Source organism: Ascidia mentula, chromosome 5 (assembly GCF_947561715.1).
Source record: "Ascidia mentula chromosome 5, kaAscMent1.1, whole genome shotgun sequence".
Classification (NCBI taxonomy): domain Eukaryota; kingdom Metazoa; phylum Chordata; class Ascidiacea; order Phlebobranchia; family Ascidiidae; genus Ascidia; species Ascidia mentula.
The window spans coordinates 22194658-22211646 of record NC_138570.1 but is presented as its reverse complement, the minus strand read 5'-3'; the positions used below and the strand labels follow the sequence as shown (position 1 = coordinate 22211646).

The 16989-nt window shown below is 41.4% G+C and overlaps 6 protein-coding genes across 6 annotated transcripts; 5 read left to right on the top strand and 1 right to left on the bottom strand.

Moving 5' to 3' along the window:
- The first annotated feature begins 1173 nt into the window (after nt 1-1173).
- Nucleotides 1174-3329, top strand: LOC145902221 (uncharacterized). The gene is made up of 5 exons (XM_082990101.1): nt 1174-1356; nt 1520-1619; nt 1899-2047; nt 2417-2530; nt 2636-3329. The coding sequence occupies exons 1-5, from the start codon at nt 1204-1206 to the stop codon at nt 3140-3142; spliced, it is 1023 nt and encodes a 340-aa protein (XP_082846227.1). The 5' UTR covers nt 1174-1203; the 3' UTR covers nt 3143-3329.
- A 42-nt stretch (nt 3330-3371) lies between these two features.
- LOC145902220 (tyrosyl-DNA phosphodiesterase 1-like) lies at nt 3372-5165 on the top strand. Its single transcript, XM_082990100.1, has one exon. The coding sequence runs from the start codon at nt 3372-3374 to the stop codon at nt 5064-5066; it is 1695 nt and encodes a 564-aa protein (XP_082846226.1). The 3' UTR covers nt 5067-5165.
- A 2435-nt stretch (nt 5166-7600) lies between these two features.
- Nucleotides 7601-9113, top strand: LOC145902258 (transmembrane protein 161B-like). Its single transcript, XM_082990157.1, has one exon. It carries the CDS (start codon nt 7606-7608, stop codon nt 9043-9045), a length of 1440 nt encoding a protein of 479 aa, XP_082846283.1. The 5' UTR covers nt 7601-7605; the 3' UTR covers nt 9046-9113.
- A 167-nt stretch (nt 9114-9280) lies between these two features.
- LOC145902259 (UPF0729 protein C18orf32 homolog) lies at nt 9281-9991 on the bottom strand. Its single transcript, XM_082990158.1, has 2 exons — nt 9681-9991; nt 9281-9500 (listed from the first exon to the last, which is right to left on the bottom strand). Exons 1-2 carry the CDS (start codon nt 9819-9821, stop codon nt 9417-9419), a joined length of 225 nt encoding a protein of 74 aa, XP_082846284.1. The 5' UTR covers nt 9822-9991; the 3' UTR covers nt 9281-9416.
- A 1357-nt stretch (nt 9992-11348) lies between these two features.
- LOC145903243 (uncharacterized) lies at nt 11349-14816 on the top strand. The gene is made up of 5 exons (XM_082991306.1): nt 11349-12226; nt 12283-12986; nt 13043-13329; nt 13387-14170; nt 14362-14816. Exons 1-5 carry the CDS (start codon nt 11349-11351, stop codon nt 14814-14816), a joined length of 3108 nt encoding a protein of 1035 aa, XP_082847432.1.
- Nucleotides 14817-15061: 245 nt separating this feature from the next.
- Nucleotides 15062-16683, top strand: LOC145903242 (uncharacterized). The gene is made up of 2 exons (XM_082991305.1): nt 15062-15927; nt 15978-16683. Exons 1-2 carry the CDS (start codon nt 15062-15064, stop codon nt 16681-16683), a joined length of 1572 nt encoding a protein of 523 aa, XP_082847431.1.
- Nucleotides 16684-16989: the final 306 nt, after the last annotated feature.

The window sequence follows — 16989 nt, the reverse complement described above, 5'->3', positions numbered from 1 at the left end:
GCTCTTCCACAAACCGGAAAACAAACAAGTTTGTTGCGTTAACTGAACTTGTGATAATATGTTAAATTACGGATCAATTATTTGTTCTTTCGGTGAAACAAAATCGAAATGTTGATGCTCACATAACTGTTCGGAATTGTTTTTATTTATGACGTTTCGCTTCTACATAGTAGACGCAGGTAAAAAATTTATGCAATAATTTTTCACGACCAATTTACCGCTTCGCCAAAATGGTTCCTTGTTTATGGATTCCTGTTGATGCGGTTGTATTGTCTATAACACGGGAACACAATGCAGATTCATTTGTATCCCCTAAATTGTGTAGCTACTGCAGTCTTGTGGTCGTTAGATTATGCAACTTTTATATCCACGAATAGCAACTGTTTCATGGCAATTTTCACTACAGTCGCGGCAGGTATTCATTTGCTCAAAAATTATGTGTATACGTCATGCATCCTCCCTCAGAATTTTTCCTGAAATCTACATATCTGTCAAAGTGACGTAACCACCCTTGCAGTCTTCGATGATAAGCCTTGGATTTATGCTGACTAACTTTTGTGTGAATCAATCAAGAAATATTACATGCGCAAAAGAGCCATGATAATTAATGAGAGCTGCAAAGCAGGTGTACAGATCTGTTTCGACCTGTAAGGTCTTGTCAGTGCAGCTGGTGACCGTGGCACATGCTAGCTGGTAGACTAGCAGGCACACAGATTTCCACTTTGTGGTACCCCGCTTCTGAAACGTCATACTTTGCATGAACAATGGTTCTAACGTCACAATGGGTCTGACGTTTACGCTACAGGTAAAGATTGGCTAAAAATGCATTGGTTTAAGATAGAATTTTTTGAATAAATCGCGTGGAGCGCAACGTTAAATCAAAGAGCAAAACGATGTTAAGTAGTTATCGGACGCGCTAGTTCCAAAGTCGGACGCGTTTTTTTCTTTTTGGTACTTTGACGACAACAGTATGCAGCGTTTTATTGAAGAACTTTAATCATAACTAAAATGCATTTTCAGCGGGACTCAAACCCATTGTTTGACAACAAGATGAAACCAGTACTTATGTATAGTTATAGAAATTAACAACAAACGATTGCCAAGGGGCCAATCAAAATGCAATTCCCATTGATTCTGACTCTTTATTACTTGTTAACTTTGTGTTTGAAGATGATTTTTAACTTAAAACATTGATCAAACATAATGTCGAATCCTGGACCACCAGAAATTGTTGAAATTATAGAAGACGACTTGGAGTTTGTTGATGAGAACTGTGATAATGAGATAACTATTGAATACATCCCAATGACCCACCATGAAAGCATTCCATACTTTGCTGGGCAGGACCTCATACAGGTTCGATTGTGTTTTGATGGCGTTCCAGTTTAATGTTGCAAAGTAAATTATTGTTAAAACATTCTTGTTTAAAATAATGAGTTGTGCTTAGTTAGTAGTCTCCATACAGGCTATGTGATCGTCATCCAATATCACATGTTATTGTGGGTTTGTTATGTTTCAGTGGTACCCTAACGTAGAGGAAGCAAAACATGCCGTAGAGTTATACCAAATATCGACCAACACGAAGTACATTAAACTCAACAATCATAAGTATGGGGAAGGTAATACTTTATATTCACATAATTATCACTTTTTAACTTTTAAAATAGTCTGATAATATTAAAAGTTCTAGTCTGTATTTAATAAAGGCAGTATTACGAAGACCAGACTACCTTTGTAAAATAGGTTTATACCAACAGTTGCATGGTTAAGTGTATTGCATTGTGTCTCTTGTTAGAAGCTTGCCTTAATTGAAGATGCACAAATGTTGTCAAGAAATAAAAAAAAATTTTTTTAATTTTAAATAATTTTTTTTTTGTAAATGTCTTCTTTGTTTGAAGATATTACAAGAAGTAGAATCAGATGGGATGATTCTACCAACATTCCCCATGTTATACTGAGAAGTCTTAACCTGGAATGTCAACATGCAAAGGACAGGAACAAGGAATCAAATCGGATGCGACGAGAACAAGGCACCGGACCCTATCAGGTGGTCAAAATTTTCTTAATTTATGGTTGTTTTATTCAATTGATGCAACATTTTCGAAGTTTGTCACAATGATGAATATGATGATGTGTTTGTTTGTGTAAATCTCCTGGTTAAGCCTCAAATAAAAATGGTTGAGACGACAAGTGCTTACATGCAGTTTATCCAGCTTATTTTTTTATTTGTTATCATTGTGTACAATCGCACATCTTTATGCAAACATAGGACATGTGCGAATTAACATTAGAATCAGTGATGGAAATGCAGCAAATTTGTCTCATCATTTTGTAGAAATGTACCAGTAATAACATGCAGTGGTCAATGTTGGTTTCCTTAGTTCCGAATGGCTAGTGAAACTTATTTCATTTTTAGATAAATGGGGAACAGAGAGAGAGAAAAAAATACACCTGTAGCAAGGGATCGAAGAAGGGAAACTGCAAAGCAACAGTTAGTATGATCGAAGTTCTACGATTCCCACAATACCAGGTGAATAGTCTTAACAGGTTGTGCATGAAATTTAAAGTTTTGTAGTAAGCCTTTATTTGTGGTGATCAATTCTTAAAATGAATTTTAATATTCTTTATATTGTAGATATCTGACACAAGCAAACCTAATAAATCTGCAACAAGCAAGTTAATCAGGAGGGGACTACAACGACAGGACAGTTCAATGGAGAAGGACTTTGCAGTGAGGGTTGTGTTTCCAGCACTTGAATCTCATTCTGGTCACAGCTTTGGCGATATAACTGAAACACAAAAACACATCATAAAAATCACAGAACTTGCTTCAGAAATCATTAAAGTTTCAACGCTGGTCTCATCCACTGACCTCCTCCAGGAAGCGCACAGCAACTTAACGTCTGTTCTCCAACGTCTGGAAGAGGAATTCCATAAAACCAAGAGCAAGGAAAATGTTGTGAAGAAGAAGTCCTCAGCTGTCGGGAAGCTCCTCGATGAACCGGGCAGGAAGAAATTAAAAATAGGTCGTGAAAACATTTTGCAGCATCAGGAAACTTTTTACGTGTCGCTCGACAACCAAGAATCTGTTATTGTGACGCGGAAAACAGAAGCAAATAAACTACTTGAGTCTGACATATGAGAATGGAAGATTTTGTTCTTGTGGAAAGTTTTGTTGATTGAACCTGTGCTGCTCCCAGTGGTTGGTTTCCAACCATTTATTGTGAACACACTTTCTGTCTTGCCTGGTTTTCAATGTTGTCTAAAACATGTTGTTCATTATTTGCAAAAAACAATTTAAGAAATAAGAAATATACTTTTTTTATAGATTCTACATAGTTATAAATATTCTGTGATAAGTGATTTTGCCGATGGATAAAAATCATGGATGGACGATTTCAAGTTCTGAAGATGATGAAAGTATTCTTCCACCAAAAGACAAAAGAAAAAAATTCATGAGCCCAGCACAAATAAAAAGAAAGCTTCAACTTAAGTCGAGTGAAAGTGGTTCAAAGGAGAGAACACCCTGTAAGTTCGGGGGGAAATGTTACAGATCAAGTCCAAAACATCAGTTAGAATTCTCCCATCCAAAAAAACGGAAATTAGAAAGTGGAAAAAATGTTGAGGAAACCGTGAGCAAAAAAGTGAGGTCATCTGAAACAAGTTGCCCAGTGGCAGCGTTCAAAGCCTCTCAACCTTTTAACTTTCTGTTAACAACTGTCAAAGATATTCCGGGCAAGTTTAATTACGTCCCACAGACAGATTTCGATGAAATCACTTCCCCTCCATCTATCAACATCAGGGACATACTATCCCTTAAGTTTGGTAAAATATTAAAATCTGTTCAGTTCAATTATTGTATTGACATAGAGTGGTTACTGGACAAATACCCACTCGAAGTTCGGAGTAACCCTATTTTAATCGTTCATGGTGAGCAAGCGGGAAACAACTTAAAACTGAAAGCGGAAACCTCCCCTTACACCAATATACAATTGTGCAGAGCAGAGCTGCCACCGTTTGGGACGCACCACACTAAAATGATGCTCCTCCAGTACAAAGATGGACTGCGTGTTGTCATAGGAACAGCAAACCTTGTCGAGCAAGACTGGAGGAACAGAAGTCAGGGATTGTGGATGAGTTCTCTGTTTCCCAGGGATGCAAAGCAAAGTGTGGAAAATAGTTTCCAGATGGATCTTGTGTCATATCTTGCTGCATACAAGAAAAAAGAATTGGAACCATGGATTAATGTTATCAAGGAGCATGATATGAGCTCTGCAAATGTTTTGCTTGTTGCTTCCGTGCCCGGGAGACACACAGGAACAGCGTTAAACTTGTGGGGTCACATGAGGCTCAGAAAGCTGCTTTCATCTCATGTTAGGGGATTGGACCACACATGGCCAGTGGTTGGACAGTTTTCAAGTATTGGGTCATTGGGTGCCAACAAAGATAAGTGGCTTTGTGGGGAATGGTTGGCGAGTTTGTCATCTTGCCAACGAAAAAAGACACTTGGTCAAATGGAAAAGGCAAGTTTAAAACTCATTTTTCCAACTGTTGACAATGTTCGGTGCAGTTTAGATGGGTATCCATCTGGTGCTTCGTTACCATACAGTTCTTCAAATGCTAAAAAGCAGCCATGGCTGAAAGACTTCTTGCATCAGTGGAAATCAGCTCACAGTGGCCGGAGTGAAGCATCCCCTCACATCAAATCCTACACAAGGGTTTCGCCATTCAAGACAAATATTCGAGCAGCTTGGTTTCTACTGACAAGCGCAAACCTCTCGAAAGCTGCTTGGGGAGGTCTGGAGAAGTTGGGATCCCAACTTGCGATCAAATCGTATGAAATGGGTGTGCTTTTCATACCCTCCCTAACCTCACCAGATGCTGGAACCAACTCACAAAATAGTAATTACTTCCACCTCAGCAAGCCTTCAAGTAATTGCAGGAGGTTTCCGCTGCCGTATAATTTGCCTTTATTGCCGTACAGTAAAGAAGATGAACCGTGGACATGGGACGCCCCCCACACTGAAGGACCAGACAGGTTTGGTAACATATGGGTGCCTTCCTAACAGAAAGATTACGCATTTTAATTAAATCTTGTTGTTGCTTGTTTAGTTAATAAATATTGATGGGACCATATTGTGAATAAAATGTGGATGTTGTAGAAACTAGTGGTCGTGTGCAGCCAACCGAGCAAGGGAACAAACATGAGTCCGACCTGAATCATGAAAAGATAATATAACATTTTCAGTTCATGCGAATCAAGTGCGAAACGTCATCCAAATGATTGAACGCAAACGTTGGTTCGTTCAAGCCTAGTTTTATACCCCGATCTTAGTTCTGTGCCAAGACCTGCGTAGTTGCCGTGAACCACCCACTTATATGGCAGGAGTTGGGTGACGTTGTATTTTAGTTAAGGCAGGTTGGTGCAAATCTACCTCGGGTAAAACGTCAAGTTGTTATATTAGAAATTGTTTAGGCCTCCTGCTTCAATAAAATGGAAGCCAAGAGGCAAAATATAGCCTCTGCGAATCTCATAGCCCAAAGGTTATATCATAAACTCGTAAGACCAATAATTACGATGGGATATTCTAGGAATCCTTGTATGTGTGATTCGTGTTTCACTGACGTTTGTTTCCAAACTATCAAGTGTAGGATTCTGTATTGACGGTTTTGATTGCATTGCCGAAAACATCAACACCGATGGTCTGTTCTTGGCCCTAAGTTCGGTCCTGAAAAACGTTGTGATCTATGAGGCCAAAGGCATATGATCTGTGAGATAGTAGCACAGCTGTAATTGGTTACAACCGGCCGCATGCAGAACATTGGCTGGCCAAAGTAAAACTTATCAAAACGAAAACTCCAACTCGGTTAGTGGAAAGTTTCCTTTGATCTATTTCGGCAAACTTAAGGTTTCCAAAGGACAGGTGATTATAGGTGTGAAGGGGTTGCATGGGCGGAGACCCGACACCATGTTGGCAGCAGGTCCCGACACCACAAGGTCTTGGAGGAAAAAGTTCGGTCTGTGACCAAAACAGAGATCTGGGACCGAACACCGTGATCTGCGTGATCACATTGCGATCTGTTACATTGAAAACCATGATCTGAGACCGAAAACTATGATCTCGGAGAGATCACATTATGATCTGTTTATTTGTGGAAAGAATCGCAAATATATTGGGCGATATCAAAGACGAGTCAGAAACAAAGATATAATTGCTGCGATTACGCGACAAAGGGGACTTAGAAGAATAGCGCAAGTTGAAAGACGTAACGCAAGCGAGATAACTAGCGACGGCGTCAGAAAGACGGGGTGTAAATGTAAAAGAGTAGAAAGCAGTTTCAAAAGACCAAGTTTAAACCAAAATATCAATAAATATTCGAATTACGACAAGCTAAAATCCCTACAGGTGCGACAAACGAATCCTACGGAAGAAAACTCAATAAAATACTACAATTATTTGACTTTTTGACACACCAATTTCATCATGATTATTGCTTGTGATTGTTATTGTGATTTTTGAAAAAGGTTTGCACTAATGTTGTTGTTGTGCTTCAGCGTTTTCATCCAAAAAACATGTTACTTAACCTGGGACGGCATTACGAACACATCTCGCTAAGTTTAGCGATCTCGGTATTGACGCACGACCTCGTTAAGTCGAGATTTGGTATTACGAACCCCCGTCTCGCTAACCGGGCCTCGCTAAGTAGCGAGGAGCTTAGACCACTCGCTAACGTCGAATTATTCCGTACAAAGCCGCACAGCTGCGTCAGCAAGTGAAATTGGCTGTCTATTTTGCCGCTAAACGCTCATACAAACGAAAAAAGGTATGACAAAATCCCCTGGAAATGTCGGATTTAGAACTAATTTCAGAATATCGAATGCCCAAAGCTGTGATAATGGATTTGTGCAACCACTTGCACCAAGATTTAAATCCAAAGAGTGCCTGTAAAAGATGTCTAACAGTGGAAGAACAAGTTTTGATATCATTAAAACTTTGGCATCGGGAAGGTTTTAAAATTCAGCCAAGGACAATGTTAACGTTTAACAACCAACTGTCAGTGTAGTACTAAGTCGATGTATGTGATATGCACTAAAAATCATTTCATCACAAACATGTGTGGGAAAATATTTTTTCACGGTTGGCTACACACAGGCCGGCCTAATACAAACATCTGTCAAAATTTCCACCCTCGCCAGTTCGCAATCCTGCTATCAGCTGTTGCTGGGCGTCTGAATGATTAATCTGGTTGGGCAGCAAGAAGTAAGCAGGGGTGTTTTTTATAACGTTTCGCTTCGTACCACGTTTTGCCAGATTCACGTCTGAATAGTTTGTTGGTCAATCGACTCGAGAAACCTTTGTTAACAATTTTGGACGAAATATTATGATTCTATTTTTTGTGCGTTTTCAGGGTAAATGAGGTACAAATATTGATTTGTGAAATAGTGAATAACTTAACGTTTGTGGCTTGTCTGTGGAAAAAGACCAGGTCCAGCACAGAGCAGTTTATCCAAATTACAAACTTCACAATCTAGAGAATAAATACACCATTTAGTCTAATTAATGTTGTTGTTTTATTATTTAATGTCATTGTAGGATTGTAGAAATGGCAATATTTGGATTTCAAATATGTTTTACATTAATAATGGCAAGCTTTTTACAAAAGTTAATGCCAATATACTCATTTGGAAGATGGCTGATTGCAAATGGTAGTTTGGTTTGGTATCAATACCCAACTGACGGAGAGCTTCGGAAAGCTGCCGGAAAGCCATTGACGAAAAAAGAAAATGGAAAGTTAAAAAATCGTCATCAGAACCGGAATCGGAGTAAAGATGGAGAGGAAACTTTCAAAATCCCCAAAAATCTAGAAATTGCTTTGGATGTTGCTCCTGTATATTCTTTTGATTTAGCAACGCTTAAGTATTATGGAGACTTTGAATGGATTGTTAATTACACCCTCTTCAGTGTCATAGTTTATATTCTAACAGAGTTATATTATGAAATTTGGATTCCTGATAATGAATTTAATATCTCAATGGTTTGGGTTGGTCTGTCGATATGGTTTGCCTTCAAAAATCTTCTTTCCATCTTTTGGATGTACGTGAAATCCCGAGCTGGTGGAGAAGTTTCAATGTCCGTTGTGTTTGGGATGGTTTCTTTCATTCTCTCTCTTTCTGTACTCATGGTGAAAGAGGATATATTGGAATTTGGATTGGACAATTCAACTATACACAATACAACATCTTTACCCAACACAAACCCAGTATCCAGCGTTAAACTTGTGCTTGCGACATGGAGTTGTGTTGTTGGTTTGTTGTTCATGTTCCCTGCGGTACGCATGGCACAGATGTACGTGGACGCTCTCAAATATGCAGCTGGAAGCAAGTTAAAAACATTTGCATTGCATGCAAACTTTTTTGCCCCACTCGTTGTTTCACTTCTGTGGGTTAAACCAGTATCCCGGGATGTGATAATGAACCCAACTTTTAACAAGGAAGATTCACCTTTGCTTACAGATGGACAGTTTGAGTTGATGAGGATACTGGCTGTCATTGTATCCTGCCTGCTCAGACTCAGTTTGATCAGAACACATTTGCAAGCATATCTCAACCTGGCTTATGTCAAAGTTTTGAAACTGAAAAAGGAATCTGGTCTCATTACTAATGTTGACTTTCAAAAAACTATTCTTCAAATCTTCTACTATGTTGGAATTGTGGCAACACAGTACATCAGCCCCTTGGTTTTATTGTTGTGTAGTTGTATGCTGGTTAAAACCATGGGCAGTTATTCATGGCTGTCCTTGCAAGCATCGCATGTTGATGAACTGCACAACACATTCAATACTTCATTCCCAGAACACCTGATGGATTCAGATTCGCATGAAAACATGGTGCAAAAAATGCGGCAAAATATTATTGCCCTCAGGTCAATATTTACCCCCAGCCTTATTAGAGGTGTTTCATCGTACATGCTTTGGTGGACTGCAACCAACTGGTTCCTTGCCAGCCTAGTTGGACTCCTTTATCACTCATATTTAACAGAATAAATTGTTTGTTGGTCTTTGCTGTTTAACCACCACACTGTGTACAACACCATACAAGAACAAATCTTACAATTGAAATATGCTGCTTGTTATACGAGGACTTTGTAAAAAAAGAAAAGTTGTTTTTTTTGGTGGTTTATTCTTTTGTTTTTGTCATTTGAAAAGTTTTGTGTTGTTATGTAACTTAAACAAAACATTATTTCTGGTAAACTTCTACATAATAAACAAACCATTGATTTTAAAACCTTGTTTTTATTTAAGTTGTCATGACAACCTTCTAATAAAACACCATTGCACGAAAATGTCTGCATGAATCTACAATGTGTGAAATGATAAAACCACAACAAATGAAACATAAAAAAATATTCTGTGTATCAGTCAGTCTTCTTGTCGGAAACAGTGTCACCAGATGCTGATACAGTGGGTTTTGCAGCGTTTGATCCGTTGCTGAAAGGACACTTGAAGAAAAAACAAACCACATTGATATTATTTTACATTTTATGAAATTCCTAAACTTTCACAACACAGATGAATACAGTGTGGCCATGCCTTAAAATTACATCACTTGCCTTAACATCTTACAGATAGGCTTATTAGAAACAACATTACATTCAATGTTTAGATTAAAACAAAAATACCTTTTTTACTTCTCCGTTTGGGGCATCAGTTACAGCCTTCGGGCTCCACACTTTTGATATAATCGGATAAAGCCATGGTTGTAGGTATTTGTGGTAAACCCACAATACAAATGGAATAACAATGCAAGGAATACACACCATTTTTGGATTTGTTGATCAATTTATATCAATTTTATTTATCCCCGCTATCAATTTATATATACGCTATATATACTGGCTGGAGTACAAAATAATATATTACAGTAATTATACAAATAAACAACAGATTTCGTGTCACAGATTCGCAAAGAGTTACATTGTTTCTATCTTCATTCGTTATTGATCTTAAATTTAACCAAGTCTGGACAACTCAGCATTACACAGCACTTGTATGACGTCACAAGCACCACTCACGTGACAAGAGTTCCCGACTTTGACGTCTTTGTTTTGTTTATGAAGCGACGCGCAATGAAGCATAACCAACTCACTTTTTATTTATAATTTAAAATTCTTTTTTCTTATGTTATTTTTTTAATCTTTTTATGTAAAAAATTGAGTTTAAAAATTTAAGACAGCGAAAAGTCGTTTCGTACATTGACAACATTGGGGTAATATCAATATTTTCTTTTGCTCCAGAAAGTCAGATATTTTCCGAGATTAAAAAAATTAATTAATTTGTAAAATTAATCTAACTTTTGTAAACATCGTAAAAACGCGGGAATTTACAGCTAGTTTGATCATGAGATTTTGAATGGAAAAACGACAAATAAATATTACTATAATTTCCAACGCACGAACAGGGACAATTTTATGACTGGTTGTTGGTCACGACTTGTACAAGTAATAAGCAGTTGTCTTAATGTAAAATCCGGCCCAATCTTGAGGCGACTGTGGGATACGAGAAATAAAAACAACATTGAATGTACTTGAAAAGATGACTGCATCACTTTTTTTAAACCATCGTTCTGTGGATCACAAATTGCCTGCTGCTGGACAAAACTCTGACTTTACTAATATTTTTGCCTGCTGCTGGACAAAACTCTGACTTTACCGTTCTGTATGTGTATATATGTGATGAAACGTCGCTATTAACCACATAATATCCAGAGGCCCCCTTATTCCGAGGAAAGAAAATGTGACAGTTCGAGGATTTCTTCTCAAGATTACATGAGATGCTATAGCGTCCACTAAGCGTAGAAATCTCCAGTTTCGAAACAAACAATGGTGTCTATTGTCTTTTTCAGACTCATTCTGGGCTTTGTAGGCCCACATGGACCCATAGGCCCCATACCCCTTGTTACGGACAATACTCTCCCCAGCACGAAATAATTCCTTCCCGCCACCAAAGTGATTTTTGTTGTCGACGTCTTGTGACGTCATAAGCATGTACTATCTTACATTCTTCACTTTTCGGCCAGTGTAATGTTGAGGCTGGTGTAATGAGTCTGTATATGCTTATAATATTCTTTTTGAATAGGTGTGGTCGGAAAATCGTTTAAAAACACGACTTAGAAATTGATTTCGTAACTGTCGGAATAAACGTGCATGTTAAACTGGACCGACCTTATAGGCTACTACCAGTTGGAGGACTGTAAGGTGGAATTGAGAAAGTGCTCGAATTCTACATTATTTTAAACGATTTTATTTGCCTCGGTGATATCTCAGTCACCATCACAAATTTGAAGATCTATGTCTAAAGACACAGGAGAAGTCCCGCCTACATCACAAGAGCTGTTTGATGTAATTGATGCTGTGAAACCTGTACAGCCCGGTGCACCGTCTTCTAATGGCTCGGTACGGACTTTCAAAAGCACAGCGAGTGCACGTGCTCGCCGAAATGCTGAGGCCGCAGCCTTAAGACTTCAACAACTTAAGCGACGATGTGCTTCAAAATCAAGAATGTTGGATCTTGAGCTCGAGCTCGACCTCGAGCTCTCTAAAGCCCACGACGATGTGGAATTGGCTGAATTCGCTGCGGACACAGTAAGTGAATTTGACTCATGCGAATCTACGCAAGGATGGGACCTCACCCCAGTTACAAAGCCGAAGCCCATACCTCTGTTGGAACACGCCAAAACTCCTGAACTACACAAACTGGGCGAAACATCCACGAAGGAAAGCGACCTTTTGGGTCAACCAAACTCCAAAGTACATGAACATGATTTGACACCATCTGATAGGCCGTCATTTGTGGACAGCAATAAAATGATGAATGTGAACTCGACAGACAAGCCACTTGCGGCAGGCAAGTTACAGGCTCCAGTCGAGCCTTCCAGTGTCCTCCCAGCGAAGACAGAAGGATTTGGTCCAGCGGTTGTCACCAGCGCAGATGCCACTGGGGCCGGCACATTTGAGACGAGTCCTCTCAACCGGGCGTTGGGACCTCATAAAATACGTCCACAGGCGACTACCTCAGATTTGTACGTATTTGCTGAAACCGTGAAACAAGGTTTTAACTTACCCAAACTGACGTTAGAGAAATATGACGGGGATCCTCTTAATTATCACAAGTTCATGAACGATTTTGATCGACAGATAAACAAGGCTTATCTATCTGACGCCGAGAAGTTGGGATACCTCTGTGAATTTTGCGTTGAAGAACTAACATTTTGGAATGCAAAAGCATGCCTCCCGAATTAGGATACAGGGAGGCATTGGATATACTCCACAGGAGACATGGGAGATTAGACCTTGTTGTTAGAGCACACATGGACAGACTGACCTGTCGGCCGCCACTTAAAGACAACGACTTCAGAGGTTTGCGTTCTTTTCGAGCACAGGCTTCTGAGAGTTATAACCTGTTTAGTCAGTGGAACTGCCAGTACACACTTGATTTGCCACAAAACATTGAGGCCGTTGTACAACGTTTGCCACAAAACGCAATCAGACGATTTATCACAAAGTCATCCGAACTCCGTTTGCGAAATCGGCCAGTGACTTTTCAAACCTTGTTGGATCTTCTTGAACTGTTGGCAGTGGATAGTCTTTCGCCTATGATGAGGTTTGTTTCCGTCGATGAACGTAGGTCAAAAGGTCAAGCGAGCATGAAAGGAAAGCCGCCCGAGCGAGTTGCAGCTACCTACTCAACGGTAACCAACGGTGTCTCAGCAGAGACTTTTGTGAATCACGACTCCCTCCGACCCACTCAAACCTGCCCCGATTGCGAAGCCTTTCATTTTTTGTGGAAATGCGAGGTCTTCAAGAAACGGTCGCTCAAAGAACGCCACGCATTGGTACGTCGTAACAAGCTGTGTTACAATTGCTTTCGTCCCGACCATTTCGCGTCCGAGTGCACATTGAATCAGGTGTGTCGGGTAGAGGATTGTGGTAAAAGGCACCATACACTACTACATTGGACATATCCTACTGGTCCATCGTGTCAGGAACGTCTGCTGCCACGCTTCGAGCTAGCTCTGTGCGTCTGAAAGTGGTGCCAATGACTGTCTTTGGTATGAATTCGGAGCCTTGCTTTACCCATGCATTTTTAGATGACGGATCGGATACTTCACTTTGTTCTGAGGTCTTGGCAAAAAGGCTGGGATTGCGTGGTGTGGAGGACAACTTAACGATAACCACCGTAAATGGAACGCAGACATTGCGCAGTAGCAAAGTTTCGTTATCAGTACAGGGTTTAAAGGAGAACGAACGATTTTTTATGGAAAACGTCATGGTCGTGCCCAAGTTGCCGAACTTATAGGGTAGCATTCCTACAGTAAATGATGTTAAGCGGTATCAGCACATCCGCGACCTTGAATTTCCTGTGATTGATTGTCCAGACATTGGCTTGCTTGTTGCAGCCGATGTGTACGAGGCGCACGAACAACGCGATGTTGTGCATGGCACACGAGGCGACCCCGTTGCTATACGCACTGGGTTGGGCTGGTGTTTGTTTGGCCCAGGACGAGAACATCGTAGCCAGAAAGCCTGTGTCAACTTCATGCATTCAGACACGAAACTACATCGCCAGTTGGATCAACTATACAGCAATGAGTTTCAGGAGCAAGGCCATCAGGGCCCGGGACTGTCACTTGACGACAAACGCGCTATTTCCATTATGGAAGATAGTGTCATCAAAGTGGATGGACATTACCAGATTGGGTTACCTTGGAAGTCGCCCGAACCGAAGCTGCCATACAATAGAATTTTGGCAGAGCGACGTTTGCTACATCTAAAGCGGCGTTTTGAGAAAGATACCAAGCTTTTTGAGAAGTACAAAGAAAAAATAGAGGACTACTTAAAACAAGGGTTTGCGCGGAGAATACCCACGGACTGTTTGCCATATACAGAGCAAACATGGTACATACCACACCATGCTACGGGTAGCAAATTTCGAATTGTCTTCGACTGTGCTGCTTCCCACAAGGGATCCTCTTTGAACGACAAGCTGTTGCAAGGGCCAGACCTTACCAATAGTCTTGTGGAAGTGCTGCTACGTTTTCGCCAGGAGGTTGTTGCCTTTGCGGCCGGCATCAAGGGCATGTTTCATCAGGTGAAGGTTGTTCCAAAGGACTGTGATTCGCTACGACTTCTATGGTGGCCTGATAGCAATTTAAGACTGTGGACTACCAAATGCTTGTGCATTTGTTTGGTGCCACGTCTTCGCCTAGTTGTGCAAGCTTTGCGCTGAGGAAAGCAGCGTTGGATAAGAAGGACTTATTTTCGACACCTGTTGTTGAGACTGTTTTAAAGAATTTTTATGTAGACGACTGTCTTAAGTCAGTGGCAACAGTTGCCCTGGCCACTGAGCTTATCAAGGATGTAAGTGCCATTTTGCGTGAGGGAGGATTTCATCTTACGAAATTTCTCAGCAACTCATCTGTTGTGCTTGAATCTGTAGACAAGGACGACCGCTCAGAAGCGGTGTTGAACTTGGATTTATCGTACTTGCCGATGGAAAGAGCGTTGGGTATTCAGTGGGACATGGCCAACGACTGTTTTGGAATTCGTGTGAATATAAAGGAAAAACCACATACTCGCCGCGGTATGTTGTCAATGATCAGTCAGGTCTACGACCCGCTGGGGTTTATTCAACCATTTGTCCTTCCCATGAAAAGACTGATGCAGAATCTGTGCAACCAACAACTTGGTTGGGACGACCCACTTCCCCAAAGTGTGGCGAGCATTGGAGTGTCTGGTTGGACCATGTGCCTTTGTTAAAGAACGCGACAATTCCGCGTTGCTTCAAACCGCCTGACACTGTTATCGTATTGACTGAACTTCACTGCTTTGGTGACGTCTGCGAGGCCGGGTATGGCGCCGTTTGTTATCTACGTTTTGAGGACTCAAGCGGGAATATACACTGCTCATTGGTGGTAGGAAAATCACGAGTGACCCCTCTGAAGCCGGTCACGATACCTCGGCTGGAATTAGTGGCCGCAGTAACTGCTGTCAAATTGGGGACAATGATTATTCAGGAATTGGACTATGACGTAGACAATGTGTGGTTTTGGTCTGATTCCACCACGGTGTTGCACTACATTCACAATTCTTCACGCCGCTTTCAGACCTTTGTTGCGAATCGACTCGCTGTAATTCACGAGCACTCGATACCGTCGCAGTGGCGACATGTGGGGAGTAAGGATAATCCCGCCGGCATTGCTTCGCGTGGGTTGATGCCTAGCGAATTTGAAAAGGCCAGAACGTGGTTTAGGGGCCCAGATTTCCTGTGGAAAGGTCGGAAATTTTGGCCAGATCAACCGCATGTCCTTCCCGTGCTGGATACAGATCTCGAATTAAAAGCACACACTGTTTGTGCTGCGAATGTGACCGTTAACCAAATGCCTTTGCAGAGACTGTTGCAACATTTCTCCTCGTGGGTTACCTTACAAAAATCAGTTGCCTGGTTAACCCGCTACAGGAATTGTCTGCTGTGGAAATACGGACGAAGAGGAGCTGCAGTTTTCACTGAAACCCCGAAATTTTGTTCGGTTGGTCTAACAGTTCAAGAGTTGGATCTGGCCACGAGAAATATTCTGCAATTGGTGCAACGAGAAGCTTTTCCTGCTGATCTAGCGAATCTGGTGAACTGTAGAAGTTTTGAAGAAGGAATTAAACACCATCGTGCAACGAGCTATGCGTCGTCGCTGTGCAAGCTCTACCCTTGTGTCGTCAACGGAATAATTCATGTTGGAGGAAGGTTACGAAAATCAGACTTGGATCTACAACAGAAACATCAGGTAATTCTGCCCCATCGCCACCATGTGACGGATTTAATCATAGACTATTATCACCGCTCTGAAGGACATAGCGGAACTCTACATGTGCTCGCGTAGACACTTCCTCGTTCATTAACGCTTTTGGAAGGTTTTCATGTCGAAGAGGTTCGCCTTCTGACGTGTTCAGCGACAACGGCACTAACTTTGTCGGGGCGGAACGTGAGCTTGGTAATGGGATTACCAATTGGAATCAAACTCACATACACAATCATCTGAGCCAGCAAAGGACCAACTGGCATTTCAACCCCCCGCTTGCAAGTCACCAGGGTGGAGTATGGGAGCGTGTCATTCGTTCCATACGACGCGTTCTTCAAGCGATCGCGGGCAATGCTTCATTGTCCGACGAGTCTTTGTGTACATTTCTTGCAGAAGTTGAACGAATACTGAATAACCGACCAATCGCCGCCGTTGGGGACGATGTTCGGGACCTGCGAGCTCTCACTCCCAACATGTTGTTACTTGGTAAGATGGACTGTTCGCTCCCCCCAGACGAATTTGTGACGGCCGACGGCTACCGGAAATCATGGCGTACAGTCCAGTTGTTGGCTGACATGTTTTGGAAGAGATGGGTACGGGACTACCTTCCAACGTTGCAACTGCGCCACAAATGGGTCCGACAATCCGCAAACTTTGGAGTTGGCGACCTGGTTTTGGTCGTGGAGATGAACGCCCGGGGCGCTTGGCCGAAGGGCCTTATTGAGGAGGTGTACCCTGACGGAGAAGGGGCTGTTAGACGTGTTCGCGTACGTACTGCAAGAGCTGTTTACACGCGTGATGTGCGCAAGCTGTGCCTACTCGAGGCCGCTTGATAATTGTGTATATACCTGTGTTTCGTTATTGTCCATTGTTGTGTGAAATAACTTCCCACGTTCGTTATTTGGGGCCGGTATGTTACGGACAATACTCTCCCCAGCACGAAGTAATTCCTTCCCGCCACCAAAGTGATTTTTGTTGTCGACGTCTTGTGACGTCAGAAGCATGTACTATCTTCCATTCTTCACTTTTCGGCCAGTGTAATGTTGAGGCTGGTGTAATGAGTCTGTATATGCTTATAATATTCTTTTTAAATAGGTGTGGTCGGAAAATCGTTTAAAAACACGACTTAGAAATTGATT

Coding starts and splice junctions, on each gene's coding strand:
- LOC145902220 (XM_082990100.1), top strand. CDS start 3,372: ATGGATAAAAATCATGGATGGACGATTTCAAGTTCTGAAGATGATGAA.
- LOC145902258 (XM_082990157.1), top strand. CDS start 7,606: ATGGCAATATTTGGATTTCAAATATGTTTTACATTAATAATGGCAAGC.
- LOC145903243 (XM_082991306.1), top strand. CDS start 11,349: ATGTCTAAAGACACAGGAGAAGTCCCGCCTACATCACAAGAGCTGTTT. Junction 12,987..13,042: donor GTGTCGGGTAGAGGATTGTG/GTAAAAGGCACC, acceptor CCATCGTGTCAG/GAACGTCTGCTGCCACGCTT. Junction 14,171..14,361: donor GAAGGTTGTTCCAAAGGACT/GTGATTCGCTAC, acceptor ATTTTTATGTAG/ACGACTGTCTTAAGTCAGTG.
- LOC145902259 (XM_082990158.1), bottom strand. CDS start 9,821: ATGGTGTGTATTCCTTGCATTGTTATTCCATTTGTATTGTGGGTTTAC. Junction 9,501..9,680: donor CAAACGGAGAAGTAAAAAAG/GTATTTTTGTTT, acceptor TTTTTCTTCAAG/TGTCCTTTCAGCAACGGATC.
- LOC145903242 (XM_082991305.1), top strand. CDS start 15,062: ATGATTATTCAGGAATTGGACTATGACGTAGACAATGTGTGGTTTTGG. Junction 15,928..15,977: donor GGAACTCTACATGTGCTCGC/GTAGACACTTCC, acceptor TTCATGTCGAAG/AGGTTCGCCTTCTGACGTGT.
- LOC145902221 (XM_082990101.1), top strand. CDS start 1,204: ATGTCGAATCCTGGACCACCAGAAATTGTTGAAATTATAGAAGACGAC. Junction 1,357..1,519: donor CTGGGCAGGACCTCATACAG/GTTCGATTGTGT, acceptor GTTATGTTTCAG/TGGTACCCTAACGTAGAGGA. Junction 1,620..1,898: donor CAATCATAAGTATGGGGAAG/GTAATACTTTAT, acceptor CTTTGTTTGAAG/ATATTACAAGAAGTAGAATC.